The 21,963-nt window shown below is 39.8% G+C and overlaps 1 protein-coding gene across 1 annotated transcript in view; it reads right to left on the bottom strand.

Moving 5' to 3' along the window:
* Positions 1-21,963, bottom strand: part of LOC140953553 (transient receptor potential cation channel subfamily A member 1-like) — a 29,713-nt gene that overhangs the window by 1,218 nt on the left and 6,532 nt on the right. Inside the window, exons 6-29 of the mRNA XM_073402960.1 lie at positions 21,363-21,471; positions 20,885-20,982; positions 19,684-19,731; positions 18,512-18,697; positions 17,485-17,673; positions 17,208-17,294; positions 16,308-16,393; positions 15,454-15,615; positions 14,438-14,552; positions 13,574-13,743; positions 12,599-12,683; positions 11,956-12,012; positions 10,193-10,276; positions 9,453-9,523; positions 9,218-9,356; positions 7,757-7,780; positions 7,489-7,569; positions 6,713-6,879; positions 5,485-5,545; positions 4,062-4,127; positions 3,037-3,210; positions 2,461-2,529; positions 1,169-1,279; positions 549-664 (exon numbers count right to left, since the gene is read on the bottom strand). Coding sequence (XP_073259061.1) covers positions 549-664; positions 1,169-1,279; positions 2,461-2,529; positions 3,037-3,210; positions 4,062-4,127; positions 5,485-5,545; positions 6,713-6,879; positions 7,489-7,569; positions 7,757-7,780; positions 9,218-9,356; positions 9,453-9,523; positions 10,193-10,276; positions 11,956-12,012; positions 12,599-12,683; positions 13,574-13,743; positions 14,438-14,552; positions 15,454-15,615; positions 16,308-16,393; positions 17,208-17,294; positions 17,485-17,673; positions 18,512-18,697; positions 19,684-19,731; positions 20,885-20,982; positions 21,363-21,471 — 2,555 coding nt within the window. The remainder of the gene's footprint in view (positions 1-548; positions 665-1,168; positions 1,280-2,460; positions 2,530-3,036; positions 3,211-4,061; positions 4,128-5,484; positions 5,546-6,712; positions 6,880-7,488; positions 7,570-7,756; positions 7,781-9,217; positions 9,357-9,452; positions 9,524-10,192; positions 10,277-11,955; positions 12,013-12,598; positions 12,684-13,573; positions 13,744-14,437; positions 14,553-15,453; positions 15,616-16,307; positions 16,394-17,207; positions 17,295-17,484; positions 17,674-18,511; positions 18,698-19,683; positions 19,732-20,884; positions 20,983-21,362; positions 21,472-21,963) is intronic.

The raw sequence follows: 21,963 nt of genomic DNA, 5'->3' as shown, positions 1-21,963 counted from the left end.
CGCTCAGCAGACCGGTGTTCTCCTAACTGAGCCAAATAAAGTGAAATCAGTCATTAATTTTTATTATTTCAAGGCCAATTCTAGATCGTTATATGGCATGTTGTTTACCCGGGGGTGGGGTACTCGACTAATATTTGAACACGGATGATCCGCTGAGGGTTTGAAACCCTGACCCTGTTTAGGACAAAAAAAAACTAAAATACGTACCATGTTTAGGACAACAACCTCAACTTTATTACCCTACTTAAGACAAAGGACAAAGTGCACACCGTTTTGTTCAAAGCCATTTATTGGGAATTGTAATAGAGCGAATTCACGTTATAGTCATTGCTTTTTTATGCTGGAGTAAAGACAATTCTCATCAAGAAAATCAAATCAATCGGCAGGCAATACCCTGTTTATAATTACGACAGACTCGCACGAAATTTTGTACCCTGTTTAGGACAGAGAGAACAAAACCAATGTACCTTGTCCAGCGGCACATCCCCGTATGGGTCATATAAGGAAGTAACATCCCCCCCCCGGGCATTTAGCTTCTAATGACGAACCTTTTTTCTTGTTGCTCAAGCCTCTCAATAACTTGTACCATTCCTGGTGATAATTCCTCCTCTTCCTCCACTATCTCTGTTTCTGGCTTGCCAAAAGAGATAAACAAATCTGCCAACTGGGAAAGAAGGTAATGTGCTTATCATTATACTACTCGTACCAACTTGTTAACCCGTTAACTTCTTAGTGATCAGAATTTAACTTCCCCCTAATGAAACACAACGGACAAGGAAATAAAGAAATAAGTTCAGCAAATAAACAAGGTCTTGATTGTTAAAAAAAAACTCTTCCTCACTCACCAGCAGTAGCCTGCCTGGTAGAAGGGAAAAAGAGGGCAGGGGGAAGGGGGTGGAGAAACAATCCAAAGGAAAAAGTGTTAAGGGCGCCTGTAGGCGTCGGCCATTTCCGCTCTCGCTACCCTCTGCCCCTCCCTTTTCCCTTCCGCTTCCAAATCCTGTCATAGAATGAAGCAGCCACGGCAAATTGGCCACAAAGAACGCTTTGGCCCTTTTCTCTTTTTTAAAGAGGATGTAGAGGTTGCTTTTTCCCAGTGATGCGACTACCAACGTTTATTTCCTTGGTAAACTATTGTGCCAGATTTGAATAAAGATCTCTTCGTTACCTTGGTTTTCAGTGTTTTAGGGTGGTTAGGGTATTCTGAGTAGCCCTGAACCTGTACCCGTTTAAGAATCCACATGGGCATAGACCGCTCAATATCCAAGAGTAACTGAACCTGAAAATGAAAAAATCAAATCAAAGATTCTGTTATTTTACTTCCACTTACACTTGGACAAGATTTTTCAAAAACGAAAAACGGGAAGTGAGCACGCGTAATAAGCCACTTCCGAGTTTCAAAAACCCTCACTTTCAAAATGAGGCCAAGTGCACAACCTTTCTTGTGAAAATGAGTCTTATTTGTATAAGAATGAAAAATCATTTCCATATCAAAGGCTGAGCGCTTAACCTCGTTTTGACACAGAGGCCCGGGGGAACTCGGAAATGGCCTCGCCACTTTAGAAACGAGAAGAGGACTGGAGCCGAAATGCGTTCCGCAATTGTTTCTCGGATTGTTACTAAGGACGTGCCGCTCAGCTATTGGCCAATTTTATCACTGTCTCTAGTTACAGTCCCAGAAGTCTTCGCGAAAGTTAACTCGTCTTTCTCTCAATTCTAAAGTGGCGAATGGGAAAATGGAAATTGGACACACAACCAACTTTAACTCTAACCCTATCACTAACTTTCTAACCAGTTCATGGTTCGTTCTTATATTTCTTTTTCCTCTTCCTTGTGCATCTTCTTCCCCGTGTATCACCATTGTCACCCTCCACCTAGCCTGCAAGCAAGCTCCCTGGGGCGCTCTAGCGGCAGGGCGGGAATAGGAAGGAGAGCTTGCAACTACGTAGCTCCCAGTCGACTGAGCTGTCAGATTTCGGCCAATTAGCGCCAAGCGGAAATGAGCGCGAATGTAAACACACATTGAAAAACATGTAGGGAAATGAAGTCATTACTAATGTAACCTCCGCATTTCGCATCGACTTTTTTGATGCAGATATTCAAATTCCAGAGACGCAGTTGTGAGCTCTCCTTCTTTTTCCCGCCCCGCCGCTAGAGCGCCCCGGAGAGCTTGCTCGCTGGCTACCCTCCACCTGGGCGTATAATTTTAAAGATCAGGCTCATTCGATTCTGCATCGCCTGGCCAAAAGAAACACTCGCGCGACATAAACCCTACCACGCCGAGGTCAACATTGTTGTCAAAAGTTATCAAGGCTTCCATAAATCTGGAATTTCCTTAACAGTGGTAACGGGAAGAAATATTCCACGTTTGTCAATGGAAGGTCAGTGAGCTACAGCTGTATGCATTGCTTTTCCCGCATACTAAAAAAAACGTATGGTTTCTGCTTAATTTACACTGACCTGTAAAACATAACGATCCATCAAAGCATTCTGTTGAATTTTGTCGATGTCACCAACAGCAAGACCTACCTAATGAAAACAGATAAAAAGGGGAGAATTACAGATGAGATAGGGGTATAATATCCTTTGACGCTGATGTATAGGCCAGGATGTTTTATTCATTGCTATATGCGTTTAAAGATGAAAGCAGGTTTATAGTCAGGCAGATTAGCCAGCAAATTTAAAATAATTTTTAAACTTAGAGAGTTATAATTCTGGATTTTTATTACCACTTGCTCGCTTTCTGATTAGCTAATTGTCACGTCACTTTTTAATCCACTAAAAGTAAAATTGAAAAACGAAAATTTACAAACTTATCATACAGTTATTTACAATTATCTCAATGCATTGTATTGCATTATAAAGTAATGTATTGTACTGTGTTGTCTTGGGTTACGTTGCATTGCGTTAACTGTATTGTATTGCGTTGCGTTGCATTGATTACGTTGAAATGACGTTGTATTGTATTGCATTGCATTGCATTGCATTATATTATATTGTATGGAACTGTATTGTACCGTATTTTTCATCACCTACCAGCATGTTCATCATGATTATAGGCATTCCAAGAACAAGAACAACAAACAAAGTGTTAGCCAAAGTTGCGAAATTCAACTTTTCCCACGGCGTAAAGTTGTCATCGTAATTAAGTTCTCCCAATGTCATGACGTACATTGTCATCAATGACGTGCCAAACTTGTCAAACGGTTCCTGCGAAAAGTAAAAGAATCAAAATAATTTGACATAACCTCCCCAACAAAGCTGGGTTTGCATTCTTATCCTTTTCAGTCGATTCTTTAACAAGAGTTCAACATCAGTCAATCCTTCGGGATTTATATTTGTTTTTTTTAGCTTCAAATTCCAATCCCTCCACTCCAATTTGTGACAAAGTCTGCAGATTACATAGGAGGAAGAGGGTATTTTCTTATACAAACCATATCGGTATAAGCCGCACCAAAGGGTGTGGTTTTTGGACCCTTGTGTTCTGAAATTGAGCACAGATTTCAGCCGCTTCGGTCTGAAATAGTGTAATGTTTTGTGCTCTCTAAGACATAGGTCAGGAATTGTGTGCGGCGAATTTGTCACTTGCTAACAGTAGTCCAGGTCTTAAATTGGGCCAGGGCAGCCTAGTCCCTAGTCGTTCTCTCTTTCCGCGTTAACCGAGCAAAGTCTGGGAAAGAACGCGCGAGTCTCTCATGGTGACATCCCAGCTCACGGTAGAGTCCAGGTGTAAAAAGTTACAAGATACTCTCCAACCCAAATGATCCATTGACGTTTGTAAAGTTTATCAAAAAGTGCGTTGAAAGGTACGAAAAAAAACGCAGACGTTTCGGGGGTGTTCCCTCTTCCTCGTGGTATAAAGTCTAGGTGTAACCAAGCCGAGAACGCCTGGGGACTAGGCTAGAGTTTGAAAGGGAATAAGGATTTAAGAAAGCAGACCTTTAACCTCCCAAAAATTTTCAGGACTATGCATCCCCCCCTCCCCCCTCAGATCTCCAACCCTATAAAAAAATCTGCAAACCACACGCCAAAATTGACAAGAAAGTGTTCCGCATACTCACTTTTTCCATAATCATGTAAAAAGTTGTTCCAAACGCCATGATAAACAGCATCCATAACAACAGAACCTTAAAAAAGACAAAATGCAAGTCAAGTCTCTTCAATCATATTTTCGATTTTATTAGTTACAGTGTCTGACAAGGTACACAAACTTATCTCTAATTGTATCGCCCCGTGTAAGGCAATTCAAGACAGTCTTGCATTCTAGATTACACGCGGTGGATTCCAGATTCCATGTAATGGATTATTAAAGGTCTGTCAGTGAACTTCGATTCCGGATTTCAGTCGTTAGTGGGATTCCGGATTCCTTGAGCTGTATTCCGGATTCCAAAGTCCGGGATTCGGGACTTCCAGGATTCTGGAATATCAGAATGATCATTATTCGTTTTTGGGAAGCTGCCCACCTATCCCTCCCCTAAGCCAACATTAACACTTACTTCTCGCTTCGGGCAAAATGTTGGCTGAGGGGAGGGGTAGGTGGGCAGTTTCCCAAAAACGTAAAATGATCCTTGGAATCCGGATTTCATTACATGGGGCGAAATGTAGGTAACAACTGGTGCATATTCATTATCCACGATTAAACAAGATCAATCAGACTCCTTTGTCAATTTTTTTGTCTATAATTTTCTGATTGTCTAATAGGAAAATGGTGACAATGGTCACTTTGTTTTCAGTCACTTGCAATTTAGCAGCTACAGAGATTCTTCATTCAGTCAACTAACTCCTAACGAACAGTTGTGTAAGACAAAAACCCCTTCTAAAGCAGACAACTTGAGTTCTTCCCTGTGTTCCTTAATCATTCTTTTTTTTTACTTTCGTGAAGGGGGAAACTCTCTTAGGAAGACACTGAGCGCACTTCTAAACAGTATACGTCTCAGCGATATTTGACTTTATAAAATAACTAAGATAGTACGCGCGCACTGATTGGCTGGGAGACGTGTTTGCGTGAGAGTATGTGAACAAGGTTGTGACGTCAAAATGTTTTGCTTTTTCTCACGCTAATCACGCAAACACGAATTTGAAAAAGTTTTTGAGTTGAAAACTTAAGCTGACATTTTAAGCGAGAAAAATCCGTATTTTGGAAAGCCTCTTTTTTGCAAAACAACAACTGATTACGAGTGCAAGACTTCGTGTACAAGACTTAGTGATACAAAGAGTTTCGCGTTTTTTCTCGGGAAAATTAAGTTAATTTTTTTTTTCAATTTTCCCTGTATTTGTATAGCCTGATATAAACTCTCGAAGGTTTGGGAGAAGTCATAACTGTCTCGAATTCTCCCAACCCCTCTCGTGTTTATATCAGGCTATGCAAACACGGAAAACGTTTTCTATTAGTTAAGTATTATAGTAGATGTAGTTTCGCGTACGTGGCCGGCGCCTTCCTCAAACTAGTGGATGCTTTCTATTTTCACACTGGCCTCTTCTCACCTTCACAAGTGTAACAAACATTGTTGTGAGCATGATGACATACTGCCCGTACGATGACAACCTGTGTGGCAAAGAAACAGCCAGCCAGCTTAAATTAATAAGTTTAATTGTTACAGTATCAGCATATGAAACGAGACCGTGTAGGATGTATGCTTGATATAGTTACGTTTTCTTAGCTAAAATTTGCTTATTTGGCATAAAAATCCGAAACGTAAAATCTAGATTGTTAGAATGATAAACCGTCCTACAGAACGTAAAACTCAGTTTGCATGTGATTTAAAATATTAAATATTACGAAAGTTAACATTGCCTCTGTTGTATTTGTTTAGTTTAGATGATCGTAGCATTGGACGTTGAGCTGTTAACTATTGCACGCTATTTGACTCGCATCTATTTTGGAAGTAATTTAGTAGCATTAAGTATCGGTCCAGTCCCGAGAATCGAACCCGCGACATCCCACTCTAAAGTCAAACGATCTTATATCTGAGCCAATCTTGCTGAGTTTCAAGAGGAGTTCAGACAGATTTCGCAGGTTTATCTCACTTTTTAATAGAAATACAGAGGTTAATAAGAAATAATGACATAAAACAATAAGATCAGACAGGCATATAATATCACAGAAACTAAAAGATATAGAAGTGAAGGAAGTTGGGGTAACTAAGAGTTTTCAAAGCTAACCCCCAAAAATGAAATCTAAAAGGAAATTTATTTCTGAAAGAAATAAATGGTTTTATGCTTAATGTGACTGATTAATGTGTCATTTCTCCAGTTACTGGGGAGGGGGCGTTCCTGCCATCCGGGACATTATATATTGTGTTTTTAAGACATGAAAGCGAGGCACAAGGCCTCTCTGCTCACTGCAACAAGAAAGTTGTTTTGCTCCACTTTCATCTCCCGGATGGCGGGTGTGCCCTCACCTTTGCTGGGATAAATCTTCTTGTGTATCTGGACTTTCCTAGTTTGATATGCTTAAATGAAATAAACGGCCACTCTTGTGGCCAAATTTATCCCAAACTGGAATTGTCATTATTGGGTATCCCAGCAAACAGAGCTCACCCAAAGCAAGACTCCACCAACAGCAATAACTGACTCAATAATACTATCTAAAGGAACATGGAGCATAAATTCTATTTAGTACGAAATTAATTATTATAAGTTATATTGGTTACGTAGTGGTGTATGAAACAAGTACACACTAAGAGAGGTAGGTTATGCTGCTGTACTTTACCTCCTGAAGTAAAGAATAAGATTCAACCAGCCAAAGAACACGGCGATGGCGCCCACCTCCAGCTTATAGCCTGTCTTACAGTCGCATGATGGGACAACGAACACTATGGCAGCGATATAGCAAACCCACTCAGCAAAGTTTACGATGTTAAGTAAATATGCCATACGCTGTAAATAAAAACAAAGTAATCAAACATAGCCGGGAGCCACACCCTTGGAGCATATCCTCCTTTGGTCCTCTTCTGGATAGAGGAGGAGAAAAGGAGAGTTGCCACGCCAGATTCTTGATTAGTTTCTCTCATCAAACTGGTTTTTCCAGTGTGAACATCCTTTTTTGATAATCCGATGGTCATAACTGAGTCCTCTTTCGAGTGCATGACTATTAGGCCTGAGTTCGAAACTGCATCCTCGAAAGCAGCGCATTAACAACGAAGATCTTTACACTTGATTCATGCAGAGTCTTTTTAGAACAGGCCAGAATCGAGCAAGCCAATGACAGGCTCTGTTGGGAGCGTCCGGGAACCACAACTAACGGCCACCAAGTCCACAAGCAGTTTTTACTTCCCGGTGGATGTATATTCATCGAATCTGTACTCAAGAAGGACGAAGTGGAGAGCTTTGTTTACGACGAAATCAGCAGAAAGAGCTTTGTCACACAAAGTTACACCATTCATGAGGGTAGACTATACTCTCGGGACAGCAACAAAATAACTAACCCGACATGCGACCATTGGCAGCGACTGTATATGAAAAAATTTAAAACAAATTTTTGTTTACCTTGCGAAACAGTGAAAACAAATGCTTCGCCAACAGCACTATCGTTGCAACTAAAACAATGAAACTCAGGAGTTGGGTTGTCTGAAAGGATGAGAAGAAGTAGGTAACGGTCATAATAAAGAAAATAGGGCCGGAGCGCGCTAAAGGCCCATCTATAGTTAAGCCAAGGGGCTTTAAGGGCACTAATAAAATCGAGGTTAAATGTAGGGAACGACAACAAAATGCATGAAAAGACGGTCTTATAGAACGCAGAGACTTTTATGCTTACCACATCTGTAAGTGTGCAGTCCAACTAAAGAAAACGTAAAATAAAATATCAGCTATCATTTTAAGGACACTGTACAACTATTCCCCGAAGGGGAGGTGAATAGTGGTGGATATATATACCGAGACGCGAAGCTGAGGGGGATAGTTGTTTTAGTATGTAATTTACCGAATCAGTTGGATAAAACTGAAAAAAAGTAACTCTTTGCAAATTAAAAACGTCACTTAGCAGGAACTTTGTTTACAATTTACAAACATTTTGAGGGTTTTGTCAAGTGCATTTTATGATTTTGTTGCAAATTCAGCATGAAAATAATTTTCTACCTACCAGTAAACACCGACAAGCCAAATTTCATCGCTTTCTAGGTATTTTTTTTGTACGACTGCTTCATTTATCGCACAAATTTCGTCTTCCGAAAATGGCGCGAAACGAGACGCCATCTTGGCTCCGGTCGCAAAACAGTGAAGAGCCAAGGATATTCTGAGTGACGGGAGCCAATCAAAACGCGCGAAAATTGCTATTCACTGACTTGGTAAATACTAAAGATATATAGTTCCACTCGCCGAACCAATTAAGGCCCAACCTGAACACCACATCTCTCAATTGCAGGATATTACTTTTCCGATTGGGACGCCAGAAGGGGAGCGTACCAGTTTGCGCATGATTTCGGCTAGTAGCTACATTAATGATACAGCAACAAAGCAATGTTAAGTTCGGCAGTGACTTTCACATCATCCAACACTAGCGCGACAGTTCATTCATTCAGAAGTCTTCGCATTCGCGGCACAGAAGTCTATGAGGACTTTTCTCATAAAACTCAAACTGTATTTAATTAAGCAAGCAGTTAAAATAGTTTTTCATCGAATGATACTTAATACGAGTAAGTATACGCCCAATAGCTAATGATTTAGAATTATTATACATTGCACTCACAATCTGTCTTCTCATTGGCTAAGAGCCTACAGCTGATTATGAAAATTAGCGCCACCTACAGATTAGTTAGTTATCTGATGGCAGATTTGTGGCTTATCTGTAGGTTGCGCGCGCAGTGCATGATTTCCAAGAGCATTTTCAAATTGAACTGTGTTGCATGCGATGCTGTGTTCCTCCTTTATTTTCTTCAAAACAATGACTTTGTATAAAAATACAATTATTAGATGCGGATTTTGTGATATTTGGAATAATCAAAGTCTCGATAAGTGTAATCTGCCTCGGCCTTCGGCTCGGCTGATTACACTTACCTCAACACCGATCATTCCGGGTATCTCAAAAACCTCATTCTATAATTAGCAGTGTTTATAATATGTGCATGGTAAAATGCTACCAGAAATAGGCCCATAGTTTTTTTACATTTCATCAAAATGTAGATTTACTTTGAGTTTCCGAATTCGAATCGGATGCTTCAAATCCATGACATAAAACCTCTTAAATTTGCACTTCAATAGTTAAAGAAATATTGCATACCTCATCACCAATATGAACGCCAGGTTTGCAAAGAGATTGTATGCGATGCCTTCCGTCAACTGCTAACACAGTCAACGGAACAATAAAGCAGAAGTAAGAGAAAAGGTTAAGAGCGAATGTCAACCAGCCAAACTTTTTCCTGTGAAAGTGAAGAGCAAAATTAGTCCCGCCCTGCGGGAGAGCCAGTGACCATCATATTGTTTAGAACAATCAACTTTAGTTAACATGCTCTTACCATTTGGTGTTTAATAACACAAAACTGATGGGATGTGTTAAGCATCTCTCACGTCGGTTTAAAGCCATTGTCTGTTAAGCAAAAAGCCCACATGTTTCAGGGTGCCATGATAATATTACTGGGGCTGATTTGGCTTTTGAGGAAAGATCGACGGTATCAATTACAGTGTGGGCCGCAACCTCTGTCATTCAGTTTCAAAAATAAGCAAATTGTTAACTGCAATGGCACCCTCCTGGTGGGTCATGTCGATTTCTAGAACGGACGGTTCTACACCTGTTCCTGCATCCCAGAATTATGGTATAATATTTTCTGGCGGAAGCCAGAACTTTCAATGGAGAAAAGAATAATTTGACTTAAGGGTATACTTCAGTTGGATCTCTCCAACGACTCTATACGAGCGGATAGTACAGGCAGTCAAAAATGTAGGGGTGACAAAGGAGCAAGTGAAGTAATGTGAAAACGGCAGATCAATGGTGACCGGCTCAGTCACGGTTCCATTCTAAGGTGATGGTCCTGTGCAATGTTTATAATGCTTGAGATGCACAGGACCTTCATCATTCAAAATATAATAGGAGACTCCACCCTTCCCTCCCCCAAGCGAATTTCTCGGGTGTTAGCTAGCTTCGACGAGTCTCAATATATGCCAGGTGAGTTTTAGGGGGCTAGGGGCTCAAAGATCCCAAAATAAGACAAGCACACTGGCGTCACTTTGTAGGTTTATTATTGAATGAAATATTTACCTCTATAAGTTGTAGTGATGCTTTGTCAGGTATCAATTTTTCTCCTGGATACTGGCCTTGTACCAAGTTCAAATCATATTTCACCTGCGCAGAATTTCACAAAGACGTTACACATCTTTACTGGTAACACATTTCTTAGCCGCTTAATCATAAAGCAACAGCTTCTGTAGCAGTTCCTTATATATAATTCGCAACTCCAGGCGTAATTCAGACTTAGTTCTTTGTCCATTCAGCTGAACCGATGCCTGGTTCTCTCTTGGATACAAGGGAGCCTACGTAAAAGCAGCGTTTTTGAGCGAGAGTAAAGTTTGATCGGAAGTGAACCTTTTTGCATTCTTCTGCTGTGGTTTTGCGAAAATTTTCTGAGAAATCGTTTCTATAAGAGTAGTGGCACTTAGCAGACAAATTTCGTGGCGTCAACGCATTTTAAAAGTGAATATCGACGCGCGTGCCTTAAAAACACCTTCGCTTACAGCTGATTTCATTGCTATGTATACACCCGGATTTTCAGACATGATTCGACGGTCATGATTCGACCAGTCATGATTCGACACTAATCACGTGACGTATCGCTTCGCAGTACGTAAACGGTTGCAAAAATAATTCAGAGTTCTGCCGTGGGATCCGAAACAGTGAGAGAAAAATCTGGCTGGCAAGGAAAGCTTAGCACTAAAGGACATAAGTGTAACGAAGCTAGAATCCCGACAAATGCGTTTTACCTGAAGAGGAAAGCTTGTTACCTGGAAAGCGGCGACATGATACAGAAATTATGATAACATATGATCAGGTGATAAACCTGGAGTTCGATTGCCGAATTCGAATGTATTTCTGTAGGCGATTTCATAATGAACGAAATATTATCAATACGGCGAAAAGCGAAATAGTCCGATGGTTTATCGTTTAGTCTTCTTCCGTATGACAAGGTTTCGGTATTTTGCCGTTGTGAATACCACCCGCAATTTACATGTAACAGTGATGCAAATTTGTATTTCTTCAAGTTGGTACTTTTTCGTCCTTACTTAGCTTCTGCATGGTTAAAAAACTACAGGAAAACTTGACGTTTTGCAGAAGAAATCAACAGATAAATTGATCAGTCTGCCGTTGTGAAAGATTTTGCTAGAGAGTTTGAAAGTTTGTCGACCATTGAAAAATATCACGATGTTCGGTCCTCGACCTATGACCCTAGTGAGCACAAATAAAGAAAACCATACACAAAAGAAAGCAACATTTGTTTTTATTGAAAAAGGGTAAAATATGATATTTCTTTAAAAGATCAAGGTAGAAGCCCAAAAACAGTTGAGAAAAGAGCCGAAAAACTTATTAATCGAGACGTCCACACGCCCGATAACATGTATTACGATCGGATTGCGTGACTTGTATGATAGGCTGTTGTCTGAAAAGGAGAACAAATTATGGATCACAGTCCTCTTTTTCTGAATTACAAGAGAAACATTCAAGCTATCACTAAAGTAACTTTCAGATTGTGTGCTTTGATTCCCGTAGGATACTGTACTGCTTGGTAACCTCTCGGTCGAATCATGACGGTCGCTTCATGACCGTCGAATCATGTCTAAAAATCAGGGTGTATACACAGCACTGAAATCAGCTGTAAGCTAACTACTCCTTCCCCTAGAATGAATGATAACTTGCACGACGGCATATTGTCCACGGTGGCCACTAATAAAGCTGCATGAGTGACGAGGTAGAAACTGAAGTACTGTTTGAAAGCGTGGGGTGCCATCGAAGGGTTGAATAGTGCTTACCATATAGTTCTGAGATTCAGGGTCCCCTTTTTCCTCCATGCACTGATCTAAAAACAACTAAGAATTCAAAGTAGGAGAAGCATTTTCAGAATGCGAATTTGGAACCCAAATTTCACGTGACAAATCTTACAATCTTTAGTAAATAAATGAGAAACAAGAGCACATTTTGAAAACTAAACTTGTGGAGACAAGTGCCTGTCGTTTAGCTGTAGTATAAAACAAAGGGTTTGTAAAAATGTCAAGTCTTCACTGTTATCATCAAAGCCCCAGTGACGCCGAATTCTTGATATTCTTTTACTTTAAAAATTGACAGAGTAAGGGTATACCTAATAACGCCGCGCGACGTTTTTCTGAATAATACACAAGAAGCAATAATTAGTTACACTTTTGTCGTTAAAACGTTACTTTACCAATATTTTGAAATGCAATTCACAACACGAGTCCGTCCATGGACGAGCTCTATATCAGAACGTAAAAGCTGCTACTGACCACAAATACTCATCTAGTCAAGTTAAATAAAGAGGTCTAATACATACCCTTAACATATTTCGATGATTTTTTTGTAAAAAATTCGAAGCTCAAATTTAACATGTTTTATGACGTGTTATCGCCTACGTATGTCATACTTTTGCTTACAACTTACCACAGCTACCTCCGGCATTTTTTCGATCATTTTCGTCATAAGGGGAACCAGTGGTGTTGAACAACTGCGTAACACCTCAATCCACCTGAAACGCGAAATCAAAAATGCGATTCTTATTGATGCATTCTATTACAAATTTCCGAAGAGCGAGCAAGCACTTCAGAGGAATTGATTGACTTTTGTAGGGGTGTGGCCCCTGTGTTCCCTTGTGTCCTTTGTGCCCCCTGTGTCCCTCGTGTCCTCTGTGTCCCCTGTGTTCCCATGTGGCACGAGGATTCTCTTTTTGCACTGGACGAAGTTGGGGTGCAAGTTCAAATCCCAGCGTGGCTACTTCCAGATTTTTTTTGTTTCGCTTTTTTGCTTCATGGTGTTTTTACCCTTTGGCTGGTCTCCGTTTATTCTCATTACTGACTCTTTTTAGCTCCGCGAGATTTTTGCGATAACGAATGTCTACTTTATTTAATTTGTGAGGACCTCGTGTTTACGACCACCTCGTTGTTAAGACCAAGATTTATGGCCCAACAGTGGTTGTATTAACGGGTTTCCATTGTATTTACACGCAAGCATTATAAGTGTTTAGAAATTTCATTGAAGAAAGTTCATTGTTTCTAGTAAACTCTTAGTATTTGAATGGAGCTTCGCTTTTAGGCTTGGCTAATATCTTTATGTTTACCACACCTTAATAAACCGAGTTGGCATTTTATGGCTAGATTTGGTTGTGTCATGTTCAAAAGTGAATTTGCTCAGAAAACAAAAATACTCTTCTTAAGTTATCTATACTGTTAGCAGTCCCTAAGGACTATTGCAAGGCCGAGCACATTGAGTATGACTGTAGCTGTAGTATGTAAGTGATACCTTAGTCGACTCCCTTGGTATGTCTCACCTGGCCGCATCGTTTAGCTTGTCCAGTCAACTTTCTATGAAAGGGAATGCTCACTATCTCTGTCATTGTAAATGTGATCACATACAACTGACCTTTCATGTTTGGCTATAACTGCTGCAACCTCCCTCTGTTCGGATTTAGAGGCGATGTCTAAAACATTTTCACCGCTGCTGTTCTTTAAAACTTCGGCCGCTGGATTCGACAAGAAAAACTCTACAACAGCAGGATGACCATTGATGGCCGCCAAATTCATGGCGGTATTCTAAAAAGAGAAGTAGCGAAAAGATTGATGAGGTGGTATTGGTTAACACGGCCAATTGAGTGACCTGCTAAAGTGTCCGTACTTTGAAGATACCTTAGTTCCAGAGGTCAGAGATGTCCTTTCTCGAAATTCTCGAAATACCTCAACGGCGACAAGACTAGTTGAGACTCCCCTGCTCTAAAGGGCCTCTCTAACGTTTTGCTAACTTAAAAATAGGAAAATATAGCATCCCTTCCCCCACCCCCTTTATGCAATGTTGTGCCGCCGTTTAAGCTACCTCTAGAAAACAACAAACACCCCAACTTTAAATGGAGGGGAAGGGAGAGGGGTGTTGATTGTTTGTTCTCCGAAGTTACCCATTTTAGGACAATGAGGCCCTGTTGGGGGGAGGGGGGTGTCTTGTATTTCTTCGTATTTGTTTACCATGAGTTATCTCTGTCACTCTTAGACCAGATACACCTTATCCATAAAAATCAGGGACCGCGCAGGGGGAGGTGTTGCCGGGTAACTTGCCCTCCCCCGCACTTTTTGTGCGAAATAAAAAAATAATTTTGTCAATTATCACATATCCCTGAAACCCCTCACAGGGCCTCGAAAATGTCTCAAAAATTTTGTCGCCGACTGTAGTCTGGACGAATGAAATAAACCGTACGCTCCCAGGGTAAGATTTACTCGTAAGTAAGAAGAATCATACCTTGCTTTTGTCAACGTCGTTAACGCATTCTTCATACTTGTTAACCATGAGTTTACAGCAGGCTAGAGAGCCTTTAGTGGCAGCCAAATGAAGTGGAGTGCGCTCGCTTTGATCTCTTGAAGAAGAGAAAATTTCAAAATAGTCATTTCATAATTTCATCTACGGTGGAACCTCTATTCAAGGGACACCCTCAGGACCGAAGCAAGTGTCCATTGAATAGAGGTGTCCCGTGAATGGAGGTTGAGCTGGGGTTTGTTAATAATCAACCAACAAAGACACTATAAACGAATCGTCGTTAATTTTTCTCTGTGATATTAAATGTTGAATTCACAAAAGTGTAGTATATCGATTTAAGTGATATAGTTCAGTTTGGGAAAGCTGGCATCATTTTGATTAGTGTACACTTAAAGATTTCAACCCTCTGTGTGATCAGTCACATGTTGAGTGCTAAGGTGTCCCCTGAATGGAGGTCAAACCCAGGTTTCGGGACCAAATTTTGTGTCCCCTACATGGAGGTGTCCCATGAATAGGGGCGTCCTAAGAGAGAGTTTCCGCTGTATGTAATTTTGAGTCACTCTAAACAGATTTGTATTACTTCTCGTGAGCTCAGTTTCGAAGTCATTTTATAAATTTTTCATATGAGTATTTGTCCCAGTTCAGTTCCATCTTTAACTTAAACACAACAGATTACATAGTTATCTCATAGTCAGGTAAGGTACTTATTGTTAGTTTTTGGTGTTCCCTATTAGCAGCAAATTAAAGTGATTTCTCTCTGCACGAAACTTTTTTGCATGTTGAATAAGTTCATTTATGGTCATTCAATGACATCGATCTCAACAAGAATTAAATAAGAAGGAAAGAAACATTACGTAGCATGTTTAAGCTTATTAGTGGATTGAGAGAGAAGGGTGTAATAGCTGTCAAATCAAGTGCTCTCCTAGTTCAATGTAGTCGTTTTCTTAAGAAGACCGTTTAACACATTCGTGTTCCGCAGCATGGATTTAGACTATCTGCACCTTTCTATGACAGCACCAAGCCTCAGAAGTACTTCAGCGGTGCTATTGTGTCCCGCTGCGCAAGCGAAATGTAGTGCTGTTTTCCCTTGGCTGTTCAGCAAGTTAATGATTTTAACGTGCTGGTTTTCCATCAGCGCTTCAACACAGTCCGTCCAACCGTACCTGCAAGATAAGTTCATGAGACTCACTTTTTCAATTCCCCGTCAGGGGCGTAGCTATCTGTATGTCAGTACGCATGCGCGTACCTGAAAAATATCGACTAAAAAGGTAAATGAAACACCAAGTTTTGACAGGGGAAAAGTGATTTAATCACGGTGCCCTTATGGGAACGATTTTGGGGAGGGTAGGATTGATTTGGAAAATGGTGTGCACCAGGGCATCCACCATGGTGCGTACCTCTGTCCATCCTAGCTACGTCCTTGACCGTTTGAAATAAGCACCAGAGCCCAAAGAAGGTGTGTTTACTACACAAATACTAAACAACGGCCAGAATTAGGGGACAGGGCACTCACCTAGGACCTTTTGTTCGTGCTAGCGCAAAAATCAAAAGTCAGTCCGGTTACTAACACGCAGAATGGGCAGGTTTGGGAACATACTACTTTGGTTTCGTTTTAGTTAGTTCACCGCATTTGAATTATCTTAATGACTGAAATTCCTATACCTAAGTACCGTGATTGAACAATATTTTGGGAGTTTTAATTCTAAGGGGCTTCCACTCGATATAAAATATAGAAATATTGAATACAGAAATGGCTCGTTGGGGTGTAAAAAGATACTTAAATATCTGGCACAGGATCGCCTTTGTCAAATCTTATATGTATATTGAACGGCTGTACACCCATAAGAAGACATACCTTGCTGCTACGTGAATTGGTGTGTCTAAATTGTTGGATAACACACTGGAGGAAGTCCTGTTTTTCGTTACAAACAGCCTTATATTCTGTTTAAAAAAATGACAAAACATTTGGAAGAGATAAAGACGCACAGTCAGAGACGTAAGATGTCTTGTCACCCGATGAATCACTCTATAAAAGCGAGAGGAGAGATCGGGTCGGGGGGATGAAGAGCAATTCAGGGGCACCCAACGTCAATTTTTGAAAAATATCTGTTCGGAAGACGATTTGAGATCTAGAATTTTGGGAACATTTGTTGTTAAATTTCTTGCTTGCCTGCCTCTTCTAGGATTTTCGAACATCTAAAAAATGGTGTAATTGCCCATCTTAACTGATTTTTATCCTAAAAAGGTCACCTAGAATTTTCGGGAGCCTTTTTTCTGGCTGAAATTTTCTAAAAGGTAAGTTTTGATCCCTATAAATTTCGGATCACTAGACTTTCGGCTACGTAATCCGAACAGATGAAAAATTTTTAGGGGATAAAAATATGCCTATATCTACCTTTTAAATACTAAACTTCGTTCAACAATGCTATGTTTAAGTGGTTTTGAACTATATTCTCGTTGGGTGCCCCTAAGCAATTGTAGTCTTCCTAGAGTTATCTCCTATATTTTCAAGACATCTGAGATTTCAGACTTGAAGACAAAAGCAAATGGAATGATTAGACTTCATAGTTGAGCATTTTACAAGGAGAAAATATGATCGTTGCCTAAGGAGTCACAATATGAAACTCAAATAAAAAGTCCTGTTTTTCTTTTTTTTAACACATCACGACTAAAGGTTCCTTGCCGGCATTTTGGCGTAGATATTCTTATGGGTTTATTATTTTTAAAGCATTGTGGACAGTAGTTCCTAAAATACCTTAATGTCTCCTCGTTTAGCTGCGTAGTGAACGGCTGAAAAACCATCCTCATCCTTTTCAGTGATAAGGGTGGAAGCGGCGGGGCTCTATATAAAGACACCAACAAACAAATAAACTGGTTAATAATTGATCAAAGACTACAACCAGTACGTACTCAACACACTTGCCAGAACAGTGCTTCAAGTGGAGTTTTACTGAGAAGTTTACGTTTAATGGACTTAAAAGACCCTCAATAAGCGTACGTCAATCACTTATGGTTACTATAGCAACCTTCACCTCCAGTAAATATTCCATGGACTTTGAATCCCCAACTGCTGCGTGAATGATGGATTTCAGCGAAGTATCCCGAATGGTGACATCAGCTTCCCGTTCCATCAATAGTTTAACCACGCTTGATGCCCCGTAACTTGCTGCAAAATACAGAGGCGTTCGCCTGTCATCGTCCTTTGGATCCAGGGCTGCACCCTAAGAAATAGATAAGGAATATATATATTAGCAGGAGCCAATAACCAGAATAACCCTGGTTTAAGCTAGAGATTCAGCGGTTTATTGCTGTTTCCTGTTTGGCTGTGAAGTTGTTCGGTATGCAAGGTTGAAGAATCTGTATTCATTCATTCATTAACTAACTCTGGGTCACTGACTAATTCGCTCACTGTCTATTTGATTGACAGAATCAATGACTGACTACTACTAGTAACTGACTAATTGATTAATTGGTTGATTAGTAGAGGGATTGAATGACCAATGAATAGATTAATTGACTGATTAATTGACTAACTGGTTGAATGACTGAATGATTGACAGACTCGTTGATTACCACTCGAATCCTCAACTATTAGATTTCGTTTGAGAAGCAAGTATACCTCTTAAACCGAAACTTTTCTTAACGATCGATTGATTTATTTAAAAAATTTTATCGACCAATTCATTAATTATTTGGTTAATTAGGTAATTGTTTAATGGATGGAACTGTAGGTTCTTCTTTTATTAATAATCAATAAGCTAATGATGGCGAAGTAAATAAGTAAGCGGAAGGCTTAACCCCATGCAAGTGCTTGGATTCTGGATTCCACGCCATGGATTCCCGATTCCAAGCACTGGATTTGTCAGTGGAATTTGGATTCCGGATTTGAATAGTTAGTGGGATTCCGGGTTCCTTGAGTTGTATTCCAGATTCCAAAGCCCAGGATTCCGGATTCCAAAAGCAAAACTGTCCTGGATTCCGGAACACTGATTCCCTTGCATGATGTGAAGGAGAAGACTACTTGTTAAAGCAGGTATATATATTTTCTTGAACACTCACTTTTTCCAACAAGAACTCAACTATATGAGTATGATTTTTGCCAGCAGCCAGGTGAAGTGGTGTCTTGCCTCTGTGATCAAGAAGAGTTATTCTACAGATGGCTGGGTCTTTGCTGACCAGATATTCCACTATGGGCATCGATCCTTGTTCACACGCCATGTGGAATGCTGTCATCTTATCTGATCGCTGTCACATAAATACAGTCAATAAACAATTAGTATGCGTATAATCTAATGTTATGTCCTTGAAATTAAGGAATAATTTTAAGAGCGTTTTGTCCAAATTATTAATTTGGATTTGGGAAACATCAAGTGAAATTACTCCCTAATTTCACGCGTAAGCCATTTGATTACCTATTAATATTATGGGTGACACATTACTCTCACAATCGTGGGTTTTTTCACTTGTTTATCGTATCGAGAATTTCACGCACTGATCTCAGTTTAGAGCATACATTTTGGCGTAAGTTCTCAATTTTCTTAATTTTTTGGTAAAATACATGTTGTGTTTTCTCTTGCGTCTTTCAATGCCCTGACATCTTTCATCAGGATAACATTTTCATAATAATTTCGACGCCGTCTTCGCATTGAGACGTACGGAACATTGCCGTGGGAATTTTGTAATTTCCATGTGAAATTATAAATTAACGCTGAAATTTCCGCCCCAAATTAAGGAGTAACTTGTCACCCATGATAATAATAACGATAACGCGCACTTCACGTAATTTATATGAAAACACTTTTGTTGTAACAGAAGCTTTAGTTTATAATATGTCAGGTTTCCGAGAGGCTTTATTTTGCTGGGCATGTTCATTCAAATTTTGGTTTAACACTTCACATCCATGGCAGAACCAAGATGGCGGCTGTATTTGCATGTATGACTAATTTTGTCAGTGATATGTTATAGAAACATCAAGCGAACCATCTTAGCTATTTTTTTCACGCGCTAAAAGCACCCCAACATTAATAACCATAGCTTGAATATTCTTCAAAATTTTGAAAGGGATGTAGAACGTCAAACCCAAAAAGGCCAGCTTCTCAACAGGGTTAACCAAACGGACCTTCCTTTGAAGTAGCATTTCTAAACACTGATACATTCATCGCCTCGCTTCAAGGGTCGTTTGTGATCATTACTAATCCAAAAACGCTTTTAAATTATTGTTTAGTCAATACCCTTGGCTGTCGTATACGGACTCCATGCTCCACACATAACTCCACCACCTAAAAAAAAGCATATAAGTATATTCAATGAACTTTTAATGCAACCTAGATCGTATACCAGGACCTACGGAGATAGAGCATTCGCTGTTCATGCACCAAGATAATGGAACTTAATACCCTATGAAATTCGGATCAAGTCCAACACCATCTCGAGTTTTAAAAGATCACTTAAGACGTACTTGTTTACTTAATTCAGTAATAGCGGACCATTGTTTTTATAGATTTGTATATATTGCGTTAGTTTTAATTTTTCCCTTTTTTTATCATTATGAATATGGTTTAATAGTTGCTTTAGTTTTAATTTTTTCCTTTTTTACCCATTGTAAATATAATAGGATATGGTTGTAAATTTGTAAATATTTTTCAATAATGACTGTAAAGCGCCTTGAACATAGGATAAGAGCGCTATAGAAATAAAGTTATTAATATTATTATTATTAGTTATTATTATTAAATAACATCACATGAAATTACTGATGCAAAAAAAGATTTACTGAGGAGATTCGTTTCTCACTCTTCAACATAGTTATAAAGGTCGTTCCTCTCATAGGCTTTATCGGCTGCCTTGCCTCATCAAATTGAAATTTTATGTCTCGAAAAATGTAATATGGGCAAAGTGAAATTAATTATAGGTTTTTGAAAAGGATAGAACATTAAAAGTTGAGGCCGTCTTCGCTCTGTTAAGGAGCTTGAGCTATTATTGTTTGTTTTAAGTAATCCAAAAGTTAATTATTTGTCGTCCACGTTACGCGTTTTAGAGCGCGTTATTGATCAGCTTTTAGGCATGGAATGTGGTTTCAACTCCTCCCCATTCCTCCCCACAGTGTAGAAGAAATTCTTTGATGTGAAACGAGAAAGGAACTGGAGCCGAAATGTGTGTCGCAGTTGTCTCCGGGATCGATAATGGGAATAGGTCGGTCAGCTATTGGCTAATTTTTCCATGTCCAGAAGTCTTTGCGAAAACTACTCGACCCAGGTCTCGCCTCGTTTTTAAAGCGGTGAATAGCCCCTTTACGAGATATTAAAATTCATTCTTGGCTCAGAGGAGTAGGGGAATAAAGCAAAGGAAATATATTATTCATTACTGAGCCTCAAATTCATTAGCTAATGAACCATCTCATGCATACAAGGAAAATTGTTTCGGTAAACTGACCGCTAGGACACCACTGTTGGCGGCAAGATGAAGAAGAGTGCCACCATCAAGATCAACGTTATACATTAGACCCTCTGACGAATCCATCTTTTCTTCAGCTATGACAAAGGAGAGAATAAGTTTGAGTTGGACAAGGAAGCAGGGAAGGATAGAATTAGTTAAAGTTGTATGAATTGTATGACCAATGTACGTATTTTCCTGGCCGCTCTTATAAATACTCGAGGGTCTGTATGAAAGTATAAGACTATCAGTCATCAGTAAGATTTTTAGAGATTTTTCAGCTACCATTTAAAACATTATGTTTAGCCAGGAGGCTCCTGGTTTGGCTCGTTTTCGACAAATAGGAAAATTATATGGATCTCAGATCTCAGCTTCAGTCCAAAGTCCTTTATTTCTCGGCCGTCAGTTAAAATTTGGAACAATTCTCAGCTGTCGAATTACTAAAGCGTTCGGACCAGAGGGCCCTAAACCCACTTACCAATCTTTAAAAGATATCTTGCAGATTTGCTAGCTCCTCTTTCCACTGCCCTGCCCACAGGTGTCATTTGCTCACCATCCAAAGGAGACAGACTGGCGTTATTTTCAACCTAAATTGAGATGACACAGTAAACGTAATCAATACGTGCGTTACTGGGTTTAGTCTCCCCATGAAAGGAGAATTTGGACTCCGGTATCCGGGAAACTTTTGCTTGTGCCTCGGAATATGGGAAATTTGTGCCTTCGGAATACTGGAAATCGGAATCCTGGTTTTTGGAATCCGGAATTCAGCTCAAGGAATCCGGAATCCCACTAACGACTGGAATCCTGAATCCAGGTTCCACTGACAAAAAAACCAGAATCCATTCCCTGGAATCCGGAGTCCATAGCGTCCAATCCAGAATTTAAGACTGTCTTGAATTACCTTACCGTGACTGGGGCGAGTTAAATTGCTTAACGAGACTTCTCTTCAAGATAGTCGCACTCCCTCTCTTTCTCTTTCAAATGTCAAAGATTTATCAAAAAACGGTTTACTTATTTATTTATTTATCTATTTCCTGATGCTGTATCATTTTACCGGGAGATTAAGTTTGGTCATGTCG

The sequence above is a fragment of the Porites lutea genome, chromosome 12 (genome assembly GCF_958299795.1).
Source record: "Porites lutea chromosome 12, jaPorLute2.1, whole genome shotgun sequence".
Taxonomy (NCBI): Eukaryota; Metazoa; Cnidaria; class Anthozoa; order Scleractinia; family Poritidae; genus Porites; species Porites lutea.
Note: the sequence above shows the minus strand (reverse complement) of the source record. Positions and strands in the feature narration are given on the sequence as shown.